We start from the raw sequence: 25,545 nt of genomic DNA on the forward strand, positions 1-25,545 counted from the left end.
GGGTTGAGGGGTTGAGGGAATCAAGTAAAGGGCGGGTGTTGAGGGGATGGGGTAGAGGGAGGGTAAAGGGCGGCGGTTGAGGGGATGTGTAGAGGGAGGGATAGTAGAGGGCGGGGTTGAGGGGATAGGATGGAGTCGAGGAGGGGCGGGGTAGATGGAAGGATAGCAGAGTCGGGGAGGGTGATAGAAGGAGGGATAGTAGAGCGGGGGTTGAGAGAACAGGGTAGAGGGAGGTATAGTAGAGGGCGGGGGTTGAGGGGATAGAGCGAGGGCGGGGATGGAGGGGAGGGTAGAGGGAGGGGGATGAGGTGATATGGTAAAGGTGAGGTAGAGGAGGAGAAGAAAAAAAAACTTAGAGAGGAAAGAGATTTGGGAAAGACAGAGAGGATTTATAAGGTGAGGTGGAAAAAAGGTCGAAAAACGGTCGCGAGGTATATGGGATTATATAATGAGGGAAATTAGACAGCAGAGAAATAGATATTTGGATAGATATCGTAACATGCGCGACCACATACGCATGCAAGATTGTAGCTTTTATTGCTAAGTGGAAAGACAGACGAGAAGACAGATCTCGTACCATGCACGACCACACGTACGAGCGGTGGCTCTGAGAGCCAGGCTCGAAAACTTGCACCGCTAGTTCCCGTACAAATTCATCCAAGATATGAAACCCTGGGAGGTAGTTTGTCATAATGGAAAATGTTGAGGATTAAATTGTATATTTTTTATCACTTTCCATGGAAGTATCAATTGTATTAATCACCAAAGTTGTACCTAATTTAAGTATATTAACTTAAGAGTTTTGTTCTGGAATGATATGTGTCAATGCCTGTAAAAAGGGGTACAAAGGTGCAAAAATGACATTTGCTCTTTTTGGTAGTTATTTATAGAGTACATCATTAGAAACAATTTGGCGAAAATTTGAGGTCAAAATCTTAAGTACTTTTGTTGTTATGACGATTTAAAGAAGCACAGGAGTCGATCAATTTATTGATGAAAGTGTCAAAAAGTGGCATATTTTTTTAGATAAAGAAATGAAACAACTCATGTATTTTTATGTCTTTATATAATTTGTAGTTATATATCTTACACAAAATAACATATTATTGAACTGGTGACAAAATTCTTGTAAAATTATGATTGAAGTTTTAAATGGCAATCAAAATGTTACCATGACAACCACAATACAATGCAATTCAATATTAAACGTAAAAGGGATCACACACGCCGCTCTTAAAAAGTACTCAAATGACCCAAGCATTGGCAGACACTTTACAAATATATTTAAAAAAAAATATTCAAAATGTTTAAGACTTTTGTTGCTATGGTGATTTAAGTCCAAAGGGGGTCAGTGTACAAAATATATTCTATTATCGAAATATGAAGAAAATGTACATCCATAAATAGGTATTTTCATGTATCTATGCATTTTATAGCTATGCTTATTATACACATTATAATCTCACTAATGGACAATCCTGTAATAAAAAACAATAAATGTAACAAATATACACAGAAACATTGCCATGGCAACAAAAATACAAAGTAGTGTATTTATTGTCTCTGTACATGTGTTTGAATCATTATTTCTTAAAATATTATAAGTTTACATAATGCAATATTGTATTTATATGTATAAAACATATTACTACACTAAGAAACAAGTTGTAACCATGGCAACCACAAGTATCAATTTTCAATACATTACATGTACAAATCAATTCTATAAGAAAACTTAATGACAATAAAAATTGATGATATTAGCATAAAAAAATATCACTGCATCATTTGTTAATTGTCAATATTACTGTTATTTGATGAAAAAGGATATTAGGGTTCTAGCAAGAGTTATGGAAGGTTTCTGCACCCTGTTCTTCTTTGGAAGCACCCGTCATGAAGAGTAAGATTGGCAACCTCCTGCCTTCATAGAATTAAAAGCTTAAGACTGTCAAATATTGATTTTGTTTTGATAACAACTTTATATTCACAATATTATAAATACACACAGGCTTTAAATATTTGGCACTTGAAACCTAATAGTACTTCAATTAAACATTATACAATATTCCTAACATTTTCTGTAGCATTCAAAATGTTAACATTCTTCACAGCTAAATGAAGGGTGTCCTAGTGACACATGGAAACCTGTATCTTTTCTGTGGCTCCCTGTCTTTCTTTAACCTGGCTAAACCTCTAAGAGGTTTGTTTATATAGTAACAGTAAATGTCAGCTTCTAATTTCTACAGATTTCTTATACTGAGAAATAATGTTATTACTTATTTCTGAATGTCAAACACTAGTCCAAACAAACAGCTCTAAAAAGTTAATTAACAGGTTGTACAGTTTGTTCAATGCTTTGGTTGAGACTGTCTATGGCACTCTGTCTTTTTCAATGTCTAATCTGCTGTACTCTCTGATCTTGTCATGTTAATACCACTGCCATTCAAGATCCATCCCCTTGATGCAGATTTTGGAAAGGAGTTCAGGGTACACAACTGCTCTGGTTTTCATCAAGGTAAACTACACCCTCACCGATGCAGCAAACCTGCACTGCACAAAGCCAGGCATGTTTGCTGAAAGTATGGATTGATAGAAATTATGTCTAGTTCAGTCATATTTTGACATCACAATAAAACACACCAAAAAACAAACTTATATAGAGATCAAGATATCATGCCAGTGTTTTGACAATGGGAGGAGTTACTTGGCTAGTTAAAACAGTGTTTATTTTTGTTTAACATTGTTGAAAATTTAAAATGTAATACAAAAATAACATACTTATGAAATTTCACATATACATTCTTCCTCTGGCAACAGGTATGCAAAGATGTATTTTATCAATTTCAACAGTTATTGAGTTATGGTCAAGGTTAATTTGTTTACATGTAATTGACAACAATTAGAAGGCTAACGCTGAGATGAATACTCTTAAAAATCTAGTGCTCAATTCTGTTAGGTAAGTATTTTCAAAATTAAGCATTTTACTTTAGGGCTTAATATGAAAAATTTATTATCTACCTGCTAAGACAAAGTGCCAATTTCGGCTTTTCTTTTCCAAGCCATGGACTTGAAGTAGTGATCATCATGCTCACAACAGTGTCTGCTCCCTTTTAATTCAGTCTCATCGAAGAAATAAACTGCTTGTTGTCCTGCAACATTTGATACACATCTTTATATTATACATGCTATTTTGTTTATCTAAAATATTGCATGATTTCAAAATAAAATATGGAAACCAGTTAGATATTCGGTATAACACAATATGTCTTCTGATTACGTATAACAAGGTTGTCATGTGTGCAACCAAAAATCTTCTCCTTGCTTGGAAAAAGCTGTCAATTAACAACCGTTTATTAATTTGTGAACTAAAGTTATAAATAACTAAAATATACTCGAGTGCTCTGCACATACTCCAAACTACGATGACACCGCATTTCCATCAAGTTTTGAACAATATTGGACCAATCGGTTGGGCATGATTGGGGAAGAAGACTGGCAGGCAATGTCCCAACTGTAATGGAGGGGGCCGGGCAGGTAACATGGATACTGTCCTGAAATAAGATAGCAATATGATGTTATGTAGAGCACTGTGATCTCTCGTCAATTCATTATTGTTGTTATAAAAACTCATAAATAGATTTCAATTATCTACAATCTTATCGTGGACAGGTTGAGTTTTTCTAGTAAATGAAGGTCATTCATAAGTTACACAAATCCTTATTAAAATGTCATCAGTGTCGTTGACATGTACATCGGGAACACTTTACTCCCATGACTACAAAAGCATATGACTCGGTATGATGAGAAATTTATATAATTATACAAGTTCATTCATTATTATGGACAATGTGGTATGGAAATTAAATAAAACCGCCAGTTCAAGCCGTTTGTTTACTTCCGGGTTTATGACAATTGACGAATATTTTCGCCTTTTTCTATATCATTTTAACATAATAAAATTTAATATTAAATGTATACAACTGCAATGATATTTACCTGTCAAAACTCGACAGAAGCATCCTCGAAAAGCAGCAAATGAAGACAAAAAACGTATATGTTTGAAAATTTCTTGTTTGTCAATTACTAACCGGAAATTACGTATATGCATAAGGGAGATAACCTTGTTGTTATTATACTCGTCGCTATCGGTAATATCGTTGTCGGAGAATATGTATATTTTATGGATGCAATTTAAACAATTGTTGTACGTTAAAATTTATAAATCTAACAAAGAAATGGTCACTTATACCAATTAAAGTCAGTGAAATAAATCAACAACACTTTAAACACGTTTTTCTCGAAATTGAAATTGCCGACTTTGTACCCCTTTCTACAGGCGTCGTCACATATTTCATCATATATAAGTTAATATCGTATTTGAGGGATTCAATAATAGTTTTCATGCATCCGGTTTATTCGCCAGTCCTGGTATTATTAATAAACATTCTATAAATGAATATAGTTTTACAATGATAAGGCTTTAATATAGTACTTCTGACCATTTCAATGAAAGGTGCGAACAAATTGACCATGAATGAAAACAACAACCAAATTACCCTAAACTACCTGGCAGTATAATGTATTTACATTTGATTTTAAGGCTGAGTATAAATGCATCTCTTACTTATAATGCACAAACAGTTAAAACTCGCTATCTCGAAGTCGTCGGGACCTCGGGAAATACTTCGAGATAACGAACATTCGATATAACCGACATTCAATACATGTCGAACTTTACTAAACTTATTCGAATTATTTTTCGAAATAACCATAACATCGTGATAACAGAATTCGACACATCGAGTTTCGACTGGTTAATATATAGTATTGTTCCCTTACATGTACACATATAAATCTTATTATTCACAAACTTATTGGCATCAAACACATATATGTACATTGTTAGTACGGATTAAGCAGATTTGGTGTTGTTTTTTTTCGGGGGAATTTTATCCTTGAGGATTTTGTCCGGGGGTGTCCAGGGGATTTTAGTCGGGGATTTTATCGGGGGGATTTCGTCTGGGGATGTCCTGGGGTTTAAGTCAGGGGATTTTGATCTTGGAGATTTTTGTTCGGAAGGATTTTGTCCGGGAAGGTTTCCGAGAGTGTCCGGGGGATAGAGTACGGGGATGTTGTTCGGAAGGATTTTGTCCGGGAAGGTTTCCGAGGGTGTCCGGGGGATTGAGTACGGGGATTTTGTTCGGAAGGGTTTTGTTTCATCTTCCATCTTAAGCTAGTAAACATTTTGAAACTTTCTTATTACCCTTATCACATTCGAGCATTGTTCTTTTAACGCTGTTTACTTTTCTCTTCTCAAATAAAAGAAACATACTTTGAATGTCGGGATCGTTTATCACTTTTAAGATTAGAAAAAAGGGTATTTTTACAAATGGATTTACATTCTGATTGTAATTATAGTATAAAAACGGGCGACCATAGAATGCTCCGCTGTGGTTATTAAAACTCATATTGACAACTAAAAGTCAACAATGTAAAGAGGGATAATAGATTATTAAAATATTCAAAACTTCACTCGGACCTCCCAGTCTCTTGTAAGTGAAAATTGACGCCGGAATTTCAATTAAAATCAAGAACCGGGACCCTCATTTCTTGAAGAAGATTTATGTTAAAAGGCTAAATGCTATGTTTTATAATTGTGATGATATTGAAAAGACGTCGGTATGAATTAATGTTAAATTATCAGACATTGTGTACAAGGAAAGCTCATTAAGGCCCATTTAGCAAAACTTGATAACTACTGTTATTAACATCATGTGCCCCAAGTTTTCGAACAGTCTTAAAGCTGCACACAGATTGACCGTTTTGACACTTTTTAATTTTTTTTGTCTCAGAATCGGCTGAATTTGGCATCAATGCCTTCAATTCAGTCATACTAGATAACTGACAATAGAACAGATCTCAATTGTTTGGGAAACTGTCGTAATTTTCATTTTTATAAAATATGTTTTTTCTTCATAAATGGAGTTTTCGAATTAATAGCTACGTGGCCACGAATTCCCCAGTTAAAAACGCCATCAAAACATCGCTTATTCTTTAATCGGTACCTGAATAATATGCATTGTTTTGTGTTGAACATTAATGTTAAATGAATTTAACATAATAATGCATTTTATGCCTATATTATAACAGGCGCGTAGCTAACAGTACGCAAATACTCAGTTGCGTAATGAAACTTTGGTAGGTCGAAGTTTTTGTCATACCAAAACCGCCGAATTTGAAATAAAAACCGAAAGGGGGTGGAGGGTAAAGGGTAAATGAGTTAATATGGTGTCCGTTAATGAACTTATTTGGATCTGCGTTATCCCAAATTGCCCTAGCTTCGCGCCTGATTGTGCGCCTTTAATCTTTAAATTTGAATTATCTTGATATCTATGATACTATCTTGTGGTTGTTTTTTTCCAGAACAAAATAGTGAAGTGTAGCCAGACCCAGTGCCCCAACGTAGAGGGCTGTTACGTCATTCTGTTTGATAACTTCCTGGAGGATAAGAAGTGCTGTGACGTCTGCAAAGGTGCGAACACTTCTCATTTTCTACATCACATTTGATTTTGATATGTTGTTTAATACCTCATAGTTTAAGTTTAAACTTAATTTATTTTACAACGATTGTGAAGAAAGTTATACTAAGTCACTCTTGTTGGCACGATGTTGCGCGAGAGTGTGGTCTTGTGTTGTGGGGGAAACCTGAGTACCCACAGAAAACCAACTTGTCCGGCTTGGTCACCACTTATCCAACTCACATGCGCCCAGGCCGGGAATCGAGCCCGGGTCGTCTTGGTGAGAGCTAGTGCGCTAACTTAGGGTGATGCCTGTTGACCAGGGTCGTATTTATAAAATATTTCAAAAAGCTGCACGCTCACAGCTTTACCGTTTTGACAACTATTTTTTTATTTGTCTTGGAATGAGCCAATGTTTGGTCAACCATCTGCAAACCAGTAGTATGAGACTGTTGACAAAAGATCGGATCGCAGATTCATATTTCTGTTCTAAAATCAATGTCTTATGGCTAAAGGCGTTAATAACGGTTTATGAAAAATGCATTAAACATCATTTTTTGAACTTAGATATAAAAATCTGCGATCTGATTTGTTATTTGCAGTCTATTATCACTGGTTTTCAGTAATTTTCGCATAAATTGGCTCATTCCAAGACAAAAAAATGTTTGAAAGGGTCCTATAAATAGCTGTTTTGGCTGTGAAATACAGAGCATAATTGTATTGTTTTATTTCTGTATATTAAAGGGGCTAGACACCAATGGTCCAAAAACCGGCATATACAGTATTTCCTCAAAAAGGCCTAGATTTGTCATTGCGAGCTAGTACGAGGCCGATAATACATCATTGTACATGATTAAAATAATGAACTATCATGTTGCTGTTTTTGTTAAAAATAGCGTATAATGGTTTCCCAGTTTAAATCAGATCTGTTTATGAGTACAGATAAATAATAAATATTCCTACGCTATTTTTAAACTTTCTGGGATTTACGGTAGACAACCCTAGTAAATTTCGAATTGGAAAAATGGGCAAAAACGGCAAAAGATACATTTGTCGTAAGCGATGTGATACATCAGTAAGTAAGATTCAATGTGTCTAGTCCCTATGTATGTTAGTATGAATATAATAAAATAATGCTTTCATCCCAGGTTGCATGTACAAAGGACGAACGTACGCCAGCGGAGAGAGTTGGACCGACCCCCGCGACCCGTGCACAACTTTCACGTGCAGGGTAAGACTGCTAGTATATACATACGTATTATAACTTATTGTAGAACAACACTTTCATAAGGATATACTTTCAATGTTACATTTCATAGGGTAATATATCATGATGCCACGTGTGTTTATTTAGTTTCAAAGGCACATAGTTTGTATTGAACAATATGACGTCATCGCTTGTATTGGACAATATGACGTCATCGTGTGTATTAGACAATATGACGTCATCGTTTGTATTGGAAAATATGACGTCATCGTTTGTAATTATTTAAGGAACAAATTGTGTGGTTGATGATTTGTGTATGAACGCAGTTGGGCTGTTTAATGTGTGTGTAGTCCGAAGGAACATGCACATGTATATTTATACGCGATCCGAGCATATCCGAAGATGTTGTGCTCATCAAATGATAATCGCAATTGCCGAAAGGCCGTTCATTTAAGGAAAGTTGAGGTGTAAATAATTCAAAACAGTTCAAAACACGAACCAGCGACGCTAGAAAGACAACATTTCCAAACTATGTGTCAGCAATTATCATTTCTGCGTAAAGGACGTCCCAATGACCTTTTGTAATCCATTTGTAAACTTTCAAGTACGGAGCGAAATTTAAAACTCTGTGAAAAACGATATTTTCGACAAATATGTACATGATCACCGTCAAATTATATATGTTATCTCGATCTCCATCTACGATCGAAACAATATACATGACAATGTGCCTTTAAAACATATTTTCATTTTCAAACTGATAAAATCAACCAATTTTAATTGTCTAAAAAGTTTAAAACCGTTGATTGAAATTGTCAGCGAGAATGGTACTTAAATTACAGTGTAATGTTACCTCCTATTGAAGAGCTGACCTCACGTCTCGTTTAGAACGGTATTTTACGGTATCTCGTATTATCACGTTATCTAGACAGATCTCGCATTATCTTGAGTAAAAGATAATATATGCATCCGCAAATTCACATCTCACGTTACACATCGTTTTAAGCGCTAACTAAGTGTGCTAATTTGAACTGACGTCTATACAGACCGAAAGCTATGTCCAGCTGAGAACTTTTTAAAAGGTACCAATGCAATTATTTGAAAACATCACCAAATATGTTGGATAATCAAGATCTTAAATAATGTATCTTAATTGCAATGCTTAGCTCAAATGTAAAGCGAGAAGAAACAATTTCGAGCGGTTATATTTTTTTTTACAATTAAATAAATTTTAACAAAGGCCTTGGCTGTGTAAGGTGTCCGAACCACAAATAAGCTACTTACCTGCAATCGGAACACCTCGGCCATTTTTCATCGAAAACAATCTCGGATGTATATGGACTGTTTACAATGTCAGTTTTATTTTCATTCAACTACGCTGCAAGTAGATCGCGTAGTGATTTCAATATAGCAGTTAAACCTGGGGAATTTTAAATATTCATGCAATACTATACTTCATTAGGACCGGCATACATCCGAGGTTGTTTTCGATGTAAAATGGCCGAGGAGTTCCGAATGACCAATTGTGCATGTTTATTTCCAGGCGTTCGTTTTCCAACGCAATCTCTTGACCGTAAAATCGAGCACCCCTTGTAATTGTGCTGGTTTATTTCCAGGCTTCTGTGATAACCAGGTCCCGGACTCAGTGTTACAGTCCGTGCTCCGACCCCGTGGAAATCCCAGGACAGTGCTGCCCCTCGTGTCAAGGTATTTTACTTTTCATCACACACTCACTCACGTTTATCAAAGTTCGAGAATAAGTTGAGGTTATTTAGTCCCCAATGCCTCTAGATAATCATTCGTTAAACGGGTTAAAATCGCGTTAATCAGTGCCAGCTATCCTGACGGGTACTTCAGTATTTTTGTATTTGTATTTGTTTTATTTTTTACTTTTATTTTTATCTATTTATTCAATCATTCATTCGTTCGTCCGTCCGTCCGTCCGTCCGTCCGTCCGTCCGTCCGTCCGTCCGTCCGTCCGTCCGTCCGTCCGCCCGCCCGCCCGCCCGCCCGCCCGCCCGCCCGCCCGCCCGCTCGCTCGCCCGCCCGCCCGCCCGCCCGCTCGCTCGCTCGCTCGCTCGCTCGCTCGCTCGCTCGCTCGCTCACTCACTCACTCACTCACTCACTCACTCACTCACTCACTCACTCACTCACTCACTCACTCACTCACTCACTCACTCACTCACTCACTCACTCACTCACTCATTCATTAATTCAATAAAATCCCTACCCATCCATCTACCCATCCATCCATCCAGCCAGCCAGCCAGCCAGCCAGCCAGCCAGCCATCCAGTTATTTATTTATTTATTATTATTATTATTATTATTATTATTATTATTATTATTATGTTGTTGTTGTTGTTGTTGTTGTTGCTGTTGTTGTTGTTGTTTTTTTGTTTTTTTGGGGGGCGGGGGGGGGTGGCATGAGTTACCAAGCAAACCATTTCTCTCTAATACACCAGAACATGCCCATCTTAATAGGGTTATATTCCCAAAAAAAAACAATACTGGCCAACTGCACTTCAAGTTTGATGCTGATAGTTTCGGTTTTGCTGAGGGAGCATTCCCTAAATCATCCAGCCCGTCTACGATTTGCTGGTCTTAATTGTGTATAAGAAAACAGTAACAATTTGACATTATAACATTTGTGCGATCGTCTAGGGCAGTGGCAGAATTGTTTTACCGTCGTCAATAAACATTGCAAAAAATAATTCAATTCAGTATTCTATTTTTTGTTCATCAGTTAATGACGTTGGTAATAAATCATACCCTCTTAATGTTAATAATAACTGGTACTTGATTTGTTCGTGTCTGCGTTATTAAACGGTTATGATCTGTTTACTTGTAGAAACCAGTGTGTTAAAAGAAATTCTAAATATGCATTATGATAACATTCCATGTTTTATTCAATTTATGACATCTGTCCTGAAAAAACCCATAAGATTTTTGTCTGACAAATCGACAGAAAAAAATATCGTATTTGATTTCCCTTCGTTGACATTTGAAAATGATTGCACAGTCATTATCATATTGAGAGAAAAATGATTGAAAAGATCACCGTACAAGATGGTTTCAGTCTTAAATCTTCACTGATCGTCTTTTTACCACCTTGTTTCAACAGTTTTATGTATTAAAGTCAATACATTCAAGAGGTGATTATGTGTGTTAAGTGTTTCGACAAGGCGGTGACTTGTGGCCATGTTTATTCAGTGAAAATTGTTTTGTAAGTTTGAACAAAAATCTGATTCTCTTCAAGCATAATCGCGTTTTGTGAAAGCCATATTTGAACATTGGTAGGTTTGGAAAATAATTTAGTCTATTTCAATGTATTAAATATTATTTTATTGTGGTTTTTGTTATGTCAGATTTGAAGATTAATTTTGGTATTATTATCATTTTGTTCATGCTTTATCTTGTGGTGAATATCTTTTTCAAATGCATTCCTATTATTTCACATTATATACAGTCGAACCTCGTTGGCTCGAACTCGCTTGGCTCGAATTTCTCGTTGGCTCGAACTGGATGAAAAGGACTGATTTCTTTACAGTGAAGGAAAACATACCCGCTTGGCTCGAAATTTGCGAGGCTCGAGGTATTTTCGCCGGACCCTTTGAGTTCGAGCCAACGGGGTTCCACTGTATACAGTCAAAACTGGCTATGATGAAGTTGTTGGGAGCTCGGAAATTACTTCGATATAACGAACATTTGAAATAACCGAAATTCAATAAATTGTATAACTTAATTCAACACATTCAAATAAAGTTCGACATAACCATAATATTGAGATAGCAATGTTCGACATATAGAGTTTCGACTGTAACTGAATTAAATGTGAAATATATATTACTTTTCTTAATACAGACCAACCATTGACCATTCCTTGTTCATTGCAAAGGTTGAAAAAATAAGACAAAATAAAATACAGTGAAACGAGATACTTTCGTTATGGAAGCGTATATCGTATCTACAGATGATTGGGTCATATTTGATGTCGACTTGCAAGTAATAGCTCGACATGTTCCGATGATTTTGTCGTTTATTTACTAAAAACGTCGACAAATTATTGCGACATGACGTGTTATAACTTGCAAGTCTGCATGACTTCAAGATCACACTATCAGTATGTCCTATATACTCTTCCATACATCGTTTGCTATTTAATGTACTTTATGGAGCCGGTATTTTTGTTCGAAATAAAATAATTAAAAATGCGGTAATAAAAGAAAGAGAAAATAAAAAAAACTTCTTTATAGTCGATACCATTAAATTTCCATTGATAACGTGTTATAAAATCATCTCATTCGGCCTATTACTATAAAACTCATCGGTCCTCAGCCTATGGAAGCGTATTCCGTATATACTGGTGATTTGATAAGATTGTGTATTGTGTACTTGTTTTTGTCGACAACTTATTAACTGTATTTCTATGTTGACATACGTCATCTCGACGCATTAGGTTAAAACGTTTCATTCAACTCGTCTCGTCAACCCGAACAGTCGAATGCCGTTGGCTCGAACTACCAGGGAACAGCGAAATTACCTCGAGCCTCGGAAAATTCGAGCCAAGCGGAAAAAACTACCTTCAGTATATCGAAATCGGCCCTTTAGATCAAGTTCGAGTCAAAGAGGAATTCGAGCCAAGCGAATTTGAGCCAACGGTGTTCGACTGTATTAAGTCGACAGCGCCACTTTATCAGCGGTTAAGTCGACATTACATTGGAACATGTCGTTTTAAAACTCGTCAAGTCTTTATGATCATATCATCAGTATAAACGATATACGCTTTCATAACAGGCAAATCAAAATACCCTTTGAAAGAATAAATTACATGCATCTGACACGGACTTGTTGACCTGTTTAATGATAATTGCTTTTTCGTCTGCCCTTCTTTGTCGGCAAGAATTCAAAAACTGTCGTTTGTAATATATGTTACGTCTTTGATAAAAGGCGATCATCAATGCACTCCAATGAAAAGCCAGACATTTCATGAACAAGCAAAGATTTATTATATTTGTAAATATTTTGCTAACCCCTCGTTTCAAGAGCAAACTAACTAATCGTGTGTGTCTTATTCAATAGAATTCTTTTTATTGTGTATGTCTTGAATAGGGTATTTAATTTTACGGATTGAGCATTTTGCTTGTAAAAGGCTTTAAACGCGGAATTATAAAGAAATCAAGGCTCTTTCTGAAATAGTATTTAGGTTGGTATTTTATATGGAAGGATACCTAATTGACTCCATTCATTATAAAACGGCGCATTTATCACAAATGGCTGTAAATCCTGAAGATTTATGCCGGCTTAAACATATTTTAATCTTTTATTTCGAAGCTAAGACATTACCCATTGAACTGTAGACGCATTTGTAACTCATCGGCCAGTTTTCATCGAAAGTAAAAATAGTTCGCAAAATTGTAAATAATAGTATTAATTAATTCTAGTGTTTTAACGTGTATTTATTATATCTAAGTTAAAACTGATTGCCAGTGAAGTGTATAATTGCATTAATAATTTAGATTCCCAAGAGTAGAGTCATCAAGTTCAGCTGCTAATTTGAAATTACTTCGTGATCTACTTGCAGCGTAGTTAAATGTTAAGATTTATGACAATGTAAACCGTCCATATACATCTGAGGTTGTTTTCGATGGAAAATGGCCGATGATTTCCGAATGCTTTAAACGACGTTTTCTTATTTCTCTGTGTGTGTATATATATTTGTTCAATATCTTCTACACAGGAGGAGATAACTAATTGTCTATCTATCCATATGAGTATTGAACGTGCTGTTGTTGTTGTTGTTGCTGCTGTTGTTCCTGCTTCTGCTCCGGTTAGTGTTGCTTTTACTGATATAGAGTCGTTGTTGTTACAATTTCTCATATAGTTTTTGTATTTCAGGGTGTTACTTCGACGGCCGCCGATTTGCTGACGGGGACCGGTTTAACCTGACCACAGATTCGTGTGTCCAATGTTCCTGCAAGGTAATTCTATATTATGATAAATGTTAATGACATGTGACCGATTTATGGAACCATGCTATAAAGAATCCCTGATAAAGGTTTTAATGTTGATGCGGTTGTAGTGTAAGATATAACATATCTAAGGGAGATAAATCGTCGATTATTTTTGTGAATGAAATATGAAGAGTAGTTCCCCTTCCAGGTTAAGTACATAAATTCGTCGTATACGCTACAGATTTATTAATATTGCGTATACCAAATAAAATAAAAAATCATTGTAAATATCATTGTATACAAGTTTAGTTAATTCAGTAAAGTTATAAGTTATACTCATTACAATGCAATTCAAATAAATCTGAATAGAAATAGAACATGTTGAATGTTGTTTTTTGTTTTGTTTTTAATTTTCATTTACTAAGCAGATAACTTGACTTGTGAGGAGGACGCCATTGTCAAAAACAAAGAGAGAAACATCTAGAATGATGATAGAATTAAAGTTTAAAAAATATAGAATTCTTGTGATTTAGTACTAGTTACACATTATCATTTATCCGCCTGGGAATATTTTTGATATTTTGTAAATCGATAACCATTAGCGGTTCAAGGGGGCGGGGGCACCCGGCGCGCCCCCCTCCCCCCAATAAAAATCCACCAAGTTTACTTTTTATTTCAATACAGGAGAAGTATTGTAATTAAAACCGCCCAAAATTCACCATTTTGGACTATGAATTGTTAAAACTTTCTTGGGGAGTACCCTTACTCTTCTTCAAAACATTATGCCTTAAATTTCGGCCCTCTAACATCGAATCCTGGATCCGCCCCTGATAAGAGGGGCGTGACCATAGCGGTGTTGCAAAACAACGCAACCTTCCCATTGTTGAGCAAAATACGCCATTTGTATCATTCCCCGATGTTGTAATAGTTGTCTTCATATAAAACATTCAATAAAATAACATACATGTGTAGGGTTTTGGGTTGGTTTTTTATACACGCACTCGGCCAATACCCATTCTTTGAGCACCCCGCTAGACCGTTCCCGATGTTGTAACAGTTTTCTCCCGCCTCAGATAAGTAGATCCAATAATTTAACCATGCTAGAAATTCTTATCTTGCCCACGGGCGAAGATAAAATGTCCTTATGGAACTCCTTTTTAATGGTCACCACATTGTAATTACCTCCCTTGTTGAAGACTGTCGTCTGTAGCGCATCATGGAAATCTTGTCTTGTGGCAAATTTAAGAACGCTAATTAATTATTTCTAGATTCAAATGTCACCATTAAACAGTTTTCACGCACTTTTCGAGAAATAATGCGTCACTCTCCTCCGAACTATTTAAAGACCGGTTTGACTATTAACATAATCTGAATCACTGCGTGCAATTTCCATGACAACCACGAATGTTTGCATATCCATACGCAATTGTTTTCACTAAGCACAAAAGTGTTCCAGCAAAAATACATTTTTACTTCATTTTGTTTAACTGAGGTGGGAGAAAAAGCATCTACCATAACCACCCGTGTAAACCTCGTTTCCGCAAGACACCCTACGCTCAGGTCGGAATGAACCTTTCTTACACTCTCGGCCATGGAAGATACTTATAATCTTCACACAAAAAAACATTCAGTAAAAATAACATAAAGGGTTTTGAAATTATTTATTCACTTACTCGACCAAGACCCATTTGTTGAGTACCCCGATATAATTGTTAGTCATATTAGTTTTTTAGAGCATAGTGCACAGACAGAATGTAGCCCTGGCTAGAGCTACCTTGGTTCTTTAATGTGCACCAGTGTATAGCACTGTCACACGGGACCCCCATTTAACGTCCCTTAAGGAAGACGATTAGTATTTTTATTGTGAAGTGTCGAATCGAACCTGCGACCCCTGGATTGACAACCAAGTGTGTTACCATTAGATCAAGCCACTGTAAAAAAACAATAACATAAATGTTCACTTTACTATTATTAATATATAATTTCTCTTCCCAGGCGAAAAGTGTTTCTTGTAGGAAGACGTCCTGTCCGGTGTTTAACATTTCAAAAGACGACATCAACGGCGTTCCAGACGTATTTTGCAAAATAAATACAATACATATGTGAATGAAAATCGTTTTATAAAGCTACCACATTTTTGGGTATTTTTTCAGGCGGGCAGCGTTTCTTGTGAGCAGATGTCATGTCCGGTGCTGAACTGTCCGAAAGCCGCCATCTACACCGTTCCGGAGGACTGCTGTCCCAGATGTAAAGGTGAGTATTTAAACCATGCGAGTGACATTTTGAGCATTTTTCCAATTCGAAATTTACTGGGATTGTCTACCAAGTAAATCCAAGTAAGTTTTAAAAAACATTGTTATATTTATCTGAACTCATAAACAGATATGATTTGAACTGGAAAACCATAATGCGCTATTTTTAAACGGAGAAACACAGATGAGACAGCAACATGATCGTTGGGGTAGTATTTTAATAATGTGAAATTCTGTTTGATCGGCCTCCTACTTGCACGCAAGTTGAATTGTTTGACAATTCTGTGTTGTTTTTAGGAAATACTGCATTTGCCAATTTTGGGACCATTTGGTGTCTAGCCCCTTTAAAGGCGTAAAATAAAGGTTGATGCAAAAACATTGTTTGTTTGTTTTAATTTAATGCATTATGGTGTTTAACTCATTTGACTTTAATGATCAAAACAAAACAAAAATAGATAAAAAATGTAAGCGATGTTTTAGCGCTATTTGTGACCACTTAAGGAATTAATTGCGGGGTTGGTGTCATTATCCGGGTATGAACGCAATTGGGTTGGTCAATGTGTGTGGAGTCCGAAGGACTCCACGCGTACTTTGACCAACCCAATTGCGTTCATATCCCCGATAATGACACCAACCCCGCAATTAATTCCTTATATTTACACCAATAGTTCATTATTTCATTCAAGAATTGTTAAAAAACTACTTCATTTCATTTAAGAAAACCTTTCAGTAATCCGTTCTTACCCATGCTGTAAATAGAACGACCCGACTATAACCGGAAACATTTTTTTCAAATGACGTCACAATAACGCGGGCAAAGATCAACCACTTGAACTCACTTTAAAACGTAAAAATTGAAACACTTCTGGCACCAATAAATTTAAAATATAATAAACTAACACTTTCTAAAATGTTGATATATATTTTACGGGACCTGCTGACACAATACAACCAATAACAAGATCAATAGCTTTCATGTATATAGTTATGCAATGAATTACGATCCGAACATATCCGAAGATGTTGCGTTCATCGATTGATAAACGCAATTGCCGCAAGGCAGTTCATTTAAGGAATGGAAGTTGAGGTGTAAATATGAGCAATTGGTTACAAAAAAACAACATTTATAAAGGCCAATCTCTTTAATATGTAAACAAACTTGGAAAATACTGCACAATCAATGGACAAAATATAATGTTAAGCATGTTAATATTAAATGAAAATAAGCAGTAGATGTGACCATTTCCTGCTTTAACCCTCGAACCATTTCAAGGCCAATTTCCTTTACATGTATACAAAGTTTGGAAATAATGCACTCTCATTTGACAAAATATAATATCGACCTCTAATTGACATTAAATAAAAAAAAACCCAGGTGTGACCATTTCGCTCTAACTCCTCGATTTAAGACCACAACTTTACGAATTGAAGATTTTTCACTCTCAAAATATATTTGAAATCTCTTTCTATGCACAAAACTCATCACCATTTGACTTGATAACAATTGCATGACGAAGAAAATTGTTGAAGAAAAATATCTTGTCATATAAGTCATAAAAAAATTAAAAAAAAAAACGTCTTAAGTCACGTCCCCCGTGTGACCAAGTTACCTTTCGTATTGAGGTCGTTGTCAAGTTTCTACATGGTTTTTATAATATTATAAAAAATGGTTAGTAATAGTTCGATATTATTTTCCGTATTACTAAGAGATTAATACTATTCTTCATAAAACATCGATATATTGTACCATAAAACAAGACATTTTGTGTGTGAATAAATAAGGCTGAATCATATTAAAAGTAATAGTAGATTGTAGCTCTTTAATAGCAGAACAGAACAGAACAGAATAGAATGATTATTGTTAAATTACTTAAACATATGCTGTTACTTTAATATTAAATAATTTGCAACTAGAACTTGCGTACTTTACAAGATTGTATTATAGAATACATTTTATTCCAAAGTTATTGAAAATGTGCCCATACAGTAACATTGACACCAAATTTTGAAATTCTGAACTTCCAAGCCCTCACTTTTGGAAGTTTTTTGTCCAAAAGTGGAAGTTTTTTTTACCTCCAAGGATTCAATTTTGGAAGTTTTGGCACAGTTTTAAGGAGTAATATACTTCCAAACTTCCTATAAGGGAAGCCCTGTTTATTAATCGAATATCCAGAAGGCCTTGGCCTATGTTAACAAATATATAAGTTAGATATATAAAATACATAAACACATGTCTTAGATATAGCAACTCAACTCAACTCAACTCAACACAAAATCTTTAGTTAACAATACTGAATGCTTTGTGTAAGTAAACAGGCCACAATTTCTCGAAACTTCATAAGCTAAACAGGCTTTAGTAACTTATTTCAATTAGCCAAAATACATACTGAAATTGAATTTTGATAAATGAAAAATGGTTAATTGTGATAATCATAAAGATAATTCCCATTAAAGTATAACAATATGTATTACGCATATTATTGAAAAACAAAAACAGTGAGCTTAGCTTCAAATCATTTTATAAGGGACTTAAGAAGTTTTGAGGAATTGGGACCAGAAGTAAAAAGAATAGATCTATATACATGAACATGTATTCATGTCCAAGGGCGTATGGAATGAATTTTTTTTTATATATATTCTCTAACCCTTATACAAATCGCATATTCATACAAAGTGAAATTCGTCTTCTAAATCATGTTTATTACATAAGTCACAATTACGTTAATTTTTTCGTGTGTTATTGTACATACTCGCTTTAATAACATGTTAAAAAGTAAAGGAAACGGTAAAATTGATTCATTGATTCATTAGTTACATAAAATAAATTAACCGCAAACTCATCTGACTTCGCATTTTGAAATAGCGATAGTGTCGGAGATTTTCGCATATTAATTTGGTAAAGAGCTTATGTCTTGATACCAGATTTCTAGTCACGAACTAATTTTCAGTGCAGAAGCATCATTTTTATAATAATAAAACCATAAAAATCAATATAACTTGTTCAAGACAAGCGCATACACCACCAGACACGCATATGATGACAAAAAATCCCCACCCCACCCCACCCCACCCACTCATTGAACAGCAAGTAGTTTAAAGATGCACTCATAATCCCACATTTATAAGATTTACCACAATTCATACATTTGTTTTATATACCAAAAAGGATGAGTAAATGTCGAAAACTATGGTTCTTATGAAGAATACCGAGTTTAATTTATAAGAAAGGTGCAGAAAACAAGTTATTTCTACCTTTTGAGAGGATAGTAGATCACAGTAAATATTTTAGCACTCACCAATCATTTAATATTTTTGCGTTTTCAGCTCTTAACTACACGGTTACAATCTTGTTATCAGTCATTAATATTTTCCATAAATGCATTATTTAGTACGTAGTTTAATACTTAAAGTGTGTGTTTGTTATACATGTGTATGTATGAAATTTGAATTAGATTGTCACTTTAAGCATTCTGTTATCATGAACATAAACTGCAAAAACATACATATCATAGAAAACAACAGAACTTGAATGTAATTTGTTCTATTAAATACTTTTGGCGTTACCTTTTTGGAAGTCATCAAACTGCAGAGGCATTCGTTGAGGTGAGAAGGCGGGGTAGTTGCCATTGTGGGTCGGGATGGGAAGGGAGGGGGCAAGAGTGCTTTACCAGTTTTCGAAGGGGTAGCCTCACACTTGACCCAATACATGTAGTTATAATTGCTAAATGTTTCATTGGACTTATACGGTACACCATGTAATAGTTAAAACATAATTATTGTGTAAAGTCTTAATGATGAAGAAGGGCGGAGCGAGCGAACGTGTTTTCAGCAGGTTCTGAACAATCTTATGTCGTCATGTCTGTTAAGTTTTAAACTTTCAACGATTAAACGTGATCTCACTAACAGGAAATGTAGGTTATAATATTAAAGCTGCACTCTCATAGATTGTACGTTTTGACAACTTTTTTTTATTTTTTGTCTTGGAACGAGCCAATTTTTGCGAAAATCTATGGAAAACAGTCATATAAGGCTGCTGATTTTTTTAGATCGCACATTTTTATATTTAAGTTCAAAAAATGATGTACATCAAAAAATGATGTTTTATGCATTTTTCTTAAACCGTTAGTAACGGTTTAAGCCATAAAACAGTAATTTTCGAACGGAAATATGAAAATATACGATCTGATTTTTGTCAGCAATCTTTTATCATTTATATGCAGATATTTACGCAAAAATTTCCAAGACAAAAAATAAAAAAAGTTGTAAAAACCATATATCTGTGAGAGTGCAGCTTTAAAGGCCCATTATGTTTTATTCGTGGGTATTTCACATACATCTCTTCATGTGGACCTCGGGAATATATCAGACATTATACACTATCATAGTAATATACTCACTTTTATTTTTTTCTCTAATTACTTAATCCTAAGAAGCACTGAGACTTTAAGAATTGTATATAGTAGCACGCCAAAATGTAATTAGTGTGGTTATTCCTAAATGTGTTCGTGTTTGTGTCATCAAGGTAAGAAATGGTAAAAAGTTTCAGTTAATGTGGTAAACATAAGGCTGTATCAGTCATTAGTATGTGACCTTCAGCCAATGAAATTGCAGATAGGCAATCATTAAGTACTAGGCCTTGTCATAAAGATTTTCAAATTTCGCGGTTGTTTAAAGGTCCGCCTACTGCCACTTATCCGAAACAAGCTCCCTTTGTCAGATTTCGCGTTGACAACGTGTCAATTCATGAGGTTATATTCTAAGCCAGTTAGATGACCTGAAATAAAATGTTAATAATTAAGAAGGGTTCGCTACGCTCGCTCCGCCCATTCTTAATCATTACGATTTTACTTCATTTCATCTAACTATCACAGAATCATTAGTTATATTTTACTTCTGACTGTTGACGTCAATGGACAAAAAAGGGTGTGATGTTTAGATTAATAATAGGCGCATCTACGATTTTATATTACAAGAAACGGTCTGTTCGACTTTGCCAAATGGCCACGACAAATTTCATTACTTTCTGCGATGAATCCAACCAGCATCTCGCCCACTGATCGCAGATTGCGAGTGTTAAGCGCATATTAATTTCTGATGCTAAGTGACATTATCTGTCTATGTAATGAAATGATAACTCTGTAAATATGATTATTGTTTCTGTCTCCGGACGATGATTTGATCTGAAAGATTGGTGGACTGTGAGTAACAAGGCCATTCTAAAATTCATGTGCATTTCCATGTCATACCAGTGGTCTAGTTTATCGATCAGAACTGAACTTTACTACAGTCGAACCCCATTGGCTCGAACTCCATGGGACTGGCGAAAATTCCTCGAGCCTCGAAAAATTCGAGCCAAACGGGAATGCTAATCTTCAGTATAGATAAATTGGTCCTTTACATCTAGTGTCAACATGAAATTCGAGCCAAGCGAGTTCGAGCCAACGGGGTTCGACTGTATAATAGTGTGTTTTGTCATCCAAGTGATTTAGAAGATGGATACCACTTTATATTAATGCGTCTTTCTTATAAATACCTAAAGAAATGTTTTATTATGTTAAAACAAGCATGTATAATTTATTGAACTGCTTAAGTCTGAAATTTACACCGCCTTAAAAACCTCTTAAACATGTTGTGTAAAATCTTAATGACCAAGAGGGGCTCGATATCTTTGCGCTCTCCGCCATTCTTGATCAGTATGGTTTTAAACAATATGTTCCATCTTACAATTAGATACCATGAAGTAAGATTTTAATGATTAAGAATGGGCGGAGTTAACGTAGCGAACGAACCCTTCTTAATCATTAAAATCTTATTTCAAGTCATCTAACTGACTTATAATACAACATCATTGGCTGACACAATTAGGTAAACGCAAAGCTTACGCAGGGAGTGTGTATCGGATGATTTGCAGTACGCGGACCTTTAAACACCCTCGAAAGATGAAATGTTTTATGACTAAGCCTAGTACTTAATGAATGCCTATCTGCTATTTCATTGGCTGAGAATGTAGGTTGTATTCTTATGATCATGAACCGAAGAAAGAAATATGCACGTCCTAAACTTGACCTGCCAGTGTACACGTACGCTGGTGTCTTGAAGAAACCATACAAACATACTGAGTATATTATATTGTCTCAGGCAGATTTTTTTCTTAATATTACTTACTCAATTTACATTGATTCTAGTGTATGCGAACAATTTCTGAACAAACCGGTATTTTTTTTCTCGCAAGAATACATTTATTGCTGCACTACTTTTCACAGTTGGTGAGATACGACCTGAATTTAGCAGAGCAGTTTTTTTATTCACATAAACTACATAGTTTCTTGTGACATATAAATACATTAAAAATAATCAAACTAAAATGCTTAATATTAAGTTAAGTTACCTATCATGAGGTTAAGAAACAGCCTCGGATATACATGGACGGTCTATAATGTCAAAATTGGAATCGGAATCTTAATTATTAATGCAATAAAACACTTCACTGGAATCAGTTTGAACTTAGTTATAAACATTACAAATTAAAACATTACAAATAATTTTTATGTTTATAATATTTTTACGAACTACTTTTACTAATGCACCGCACGTCGTATGGCGGAGTTCGCCAAAGGGTTCCGATTGTCTTGAGATGTTTACTGTTTACACATTTACGATTTGGTCCCCTGCTTGCAGTATCTGGGATACAAAGCAAATATGATCAAATGTTATCCTTAACAAACGCGCCTTCATAACACTGCAAATTTAAGATTTTTTTTATTTCGCCAAAAGCTACGCTTGGCTTATTTCCATAAAAATCTCCATATAAACAATACTCTATATGAAGACACTGATACACTATTCCTAACTCTAAATAACTCTAAAAGGAGTATAAAATGAAAATGAAATACTAAACAAAATGAAGGGAAAAGCCAAACTTGAATTATGACTTGAAACCCCCCAGTTTTTATGCCCCCGAAGGTGGGCATATTAAAATCGCACCGTCCGTCCGTCTGTCCGTCCGTCCGTCTGTACGTCCGTCCGTCCTTCCGTCCGTCCGTGTGTCCGGCTCAATAACTCGTGTCCGAGCTGTAACTTTCCATTGTATGGACATATTTTAAAATAACTTGCCACATGTGTTCCACATACCAAGACGACGTGTCGCGTGCAAGACCCGTGTCCCTACCTCTAAGGTCAAGGTCACACTTAGTGTTTATTCACAATGGAGTGTTGCATATAAGGACATAGAGTAAAGGTTGGCGTGTCCGGGCTGTAACTTTCCCTTGTAAGGACATAATTTAAAAATAACTTCCACATGTGTTCCACAAACCAAGACGACGTGTCGCGTACAATACCCGTGTCCCTACCTCTAAGGTCAAGGTCACACTTAGTGTTTATTCACAATGGAGTACTGCATATAAGGACATAGAGTATAGATGGTCGTGTCCGGGCTGTAACTTTCCCTTGTATGGACAGATTTTAAAATTACTTGCCACATGTGTTCCACATACCAAGACCATGTGTCGCGTGCAAGACCCGTGTCCCTACCTCTAAGGTCAAGGTCACACTTTGGTGTTTATTCACAATGGAGTGCTGCATATAAGGACATAGAGTATAGATGGTCGTGTCTGGGCTGTAACTTTCCCTTGTATGGACAGATTTTAAAATAACTTGCCACATGTGATCCACATACCAAGACGACGTGTCGCGTGCAAGACCCGTGTCCCTACCTCTAAGTCAAGGTCACACTTTGGTGTTTATTCACAACGGAGTGCTACATATAAGGACATAGAGTATAAGTTGTCGTGTCCTGGCTGTAACTTTCTCTTGTATGGACAGATTTAAAAATGACTTGCCACTTGTGTCAGACATACCAAGACGATATGTCGCGTGCAAGACCCATGTCCCTACCTCTTAGTTCAAGGTCACACTAAGTGTTTATTCACAATGGAATGCTGCGTATATAAGGACATAACAGTGTAGGTTGTCAAGTATGGGTGGTATTTTTTATGTTTAGAGGCAATTTAAAATAACCTGCCATATGTATTTGACAAGTAAAGGCAAGATCAACTTTTCATGTACTGACCTTGTTCATAGGTCAATGTCATATTCGGGGGCATTCGTCACATACTGTGACAGCTCTTGTTTTAATCGAAGAAACAATGCGTTGGCAAAAGTAACAGGCAAAGCTTATTAAGGTTTTTAGTTTACGTTAGAGCAAATGATGGTTAACTAAAAGACACCCCGATTTTTTTTCCAGGCCAACGAAATATATATAACCTACCAGGCGGACGATGTTTTTACCAGAAGAAGATTTACAGTGACGGACGACTGTTTAAACCTGATACGTGTACAAAATGCCAGTGTAAGGTGAGGATAAGATAATACAAGATAATATTTGATAAGATAAGATAATAGAGGACAAGATAGAAAATGATCAGAACATACAAGATAAGATAAGATAAGATAATATGAATTAAGATAGGATAAGATATTGCAAGATAAGATAGGATAAGATAGAACAAAATAAGAAAGGATAATAAAAAGTTACCTAATGTCAGTGTAAGATAATGATTAGTTAAAAGGACCTAATGTCAGTGTTAGATAATGATTAGTTAAAAGTACCTTATGCCAGTGTAAGATAATCAGTTAAAAGTACCTAATTTCAGTGTTAGATAATGATTAGTTAAAAGTACCTAATTTCAGTGTTAGACAATGATTAGTTAAAAGTACCTAATGTCAGTGTAAGATAATGATTAGTTAAAAGGACCTAATGTCAATGTAAGATAATGATTAGTTAAAAGTACCTAATTTCAGTGTTAGATAATGATTAGTTAAAAGTACCTAATTTCAGTGTTAGATAATGATTAGTTAAAAGTACCTAATGTCAGTGTTAGATAATGATTAGTTAAAAGTACCTAATGTCAGTGTAAGATAATGATTAGTTAAAAGTACCTTATGTCAGTGTAAGATAATGATTAGTTAAAAGTACCTAATGTCAGTGTAAGATAATGATTAGTTAAAAGTACCTAATGTCAGTGTAAGATAATGATTAGTTAAAAGTACCTAATGTCAGTGTAAGATAATGATTAGTTAGAAGTACCTAATGTCAGTGTAAGATAATGATTAGTTAGAAGTACCTAATGTCAGTGTAAGATAATGATTAGTTAAAAGTACCTAATGTCAGTGTAAGATAATGATTAGTTAAAAGTTCCTAATGTCAGTGTAAGATAATGATTAGTTAAAAGTACCTAATTTCAGTGTAAGATAATGATTAGTTAAAATTACCTAATTTCAGTGTTAGATAATGATTAGTTAAAAGTACCTAATGTCAGTGTAAGATAATGATTAGTTAAAAGTACCTAATGTCAGTGTAAGATAATGATTAGTTAAAAGGACCTAATGTCAGTGTAAGATAATGATTAGTTAAAAGGACCTAATGTCAGTGTAAGATAATGATTAGTTAAAAGTACCTAATGTCAGTGTAAGATAATGATTAGTTAAAAGTACCTAATTTCAGTGTTAGATAATGATTAGTTAAAAGTACCTAATGTCAGTGTAAGATAATGATTAGTTAAAAGTACCTAATGTCAGTGTAAGATAATGATTAGTTAAAAGTACCTTATGTCAGTGT

The 25,545-nt window shown here is 35.3% G+C and overlaps 1 protein-coding gene and 1 long non-coding RNA gene across 7 annotated transcripts in view; one reads left to right on the top strand and one right to left on the bottom strand.

The window, feature by feature from the left end:
- The window catches only part of LOC128241408 (BMP-binding endothelial regulator protein-like), a 76,219-nt gene that overhangs the window by 26,826 nt on the left and 23,848 nt on the right, over positions 1-25,545 (top strand). For all 5 annotated transcript variants that reach the window (XM_052958327.1, XM_052958323.1, XM_052958325.1 and 2 more), the window contains exons 5-10: positions 6,424-6,532; positions 7,667-7,749; positions 9,342-9,432; positions 13,622-13,704; positions 15,831-15,930; positions 24,172-24,281. In XM_052958327.1, coding sequence (XP_052814287.1) covers positions 6,424-6,532; positions 7,667-7,749; positions 9,342-9,432; positions 13,622-13,704; positions 15,831-15,930; positions 24,172-24,281 — 576 coding nt within the window. The remainder of the gene's footprint in view (positions 1-6,423; positions 6,533-7,666; positions 7,750-9,341; positions 9,433-13,621; positions 13,705-15,830; positions 15,931-24,171; positions 24,282-25,545) is intronic.
- Positions 1,048-4,326, bottom strand: LOC128241409 (uncharacterized). Of its 2 annotated transcripts, none has more exons than XR_008262355.1 (4): positions 3,997-4,326; positions 3,393-3,551; positions 3,019-3,149; positions 1,048-2,573 (listed from the first exon to the last, which is right to left on the bottom strand). It is a non-coding gene; the product is annotated as an uncharacterized LOC128241409 (long non-coding RNA). The 2 variants fall into 2 exon arrangements; XR_008262354.1 differs by having other exon boundaries at positions 3,412-3,551; positions 3,997-4,311.

This window comes from Mya arenaria, chromosome 7 (genome assembly GCF_026914265.1).
Source record: "Mya arenaria isolate MELC-2E11 chromosome 7, ASM2691426v1".
Taxonomy (NCBI): domain Eukaryota; kingdom Metazoa; phylum Mollusca; class Bivalvia; order Myida; family Myidae; genus Mya; species Mya arenaria.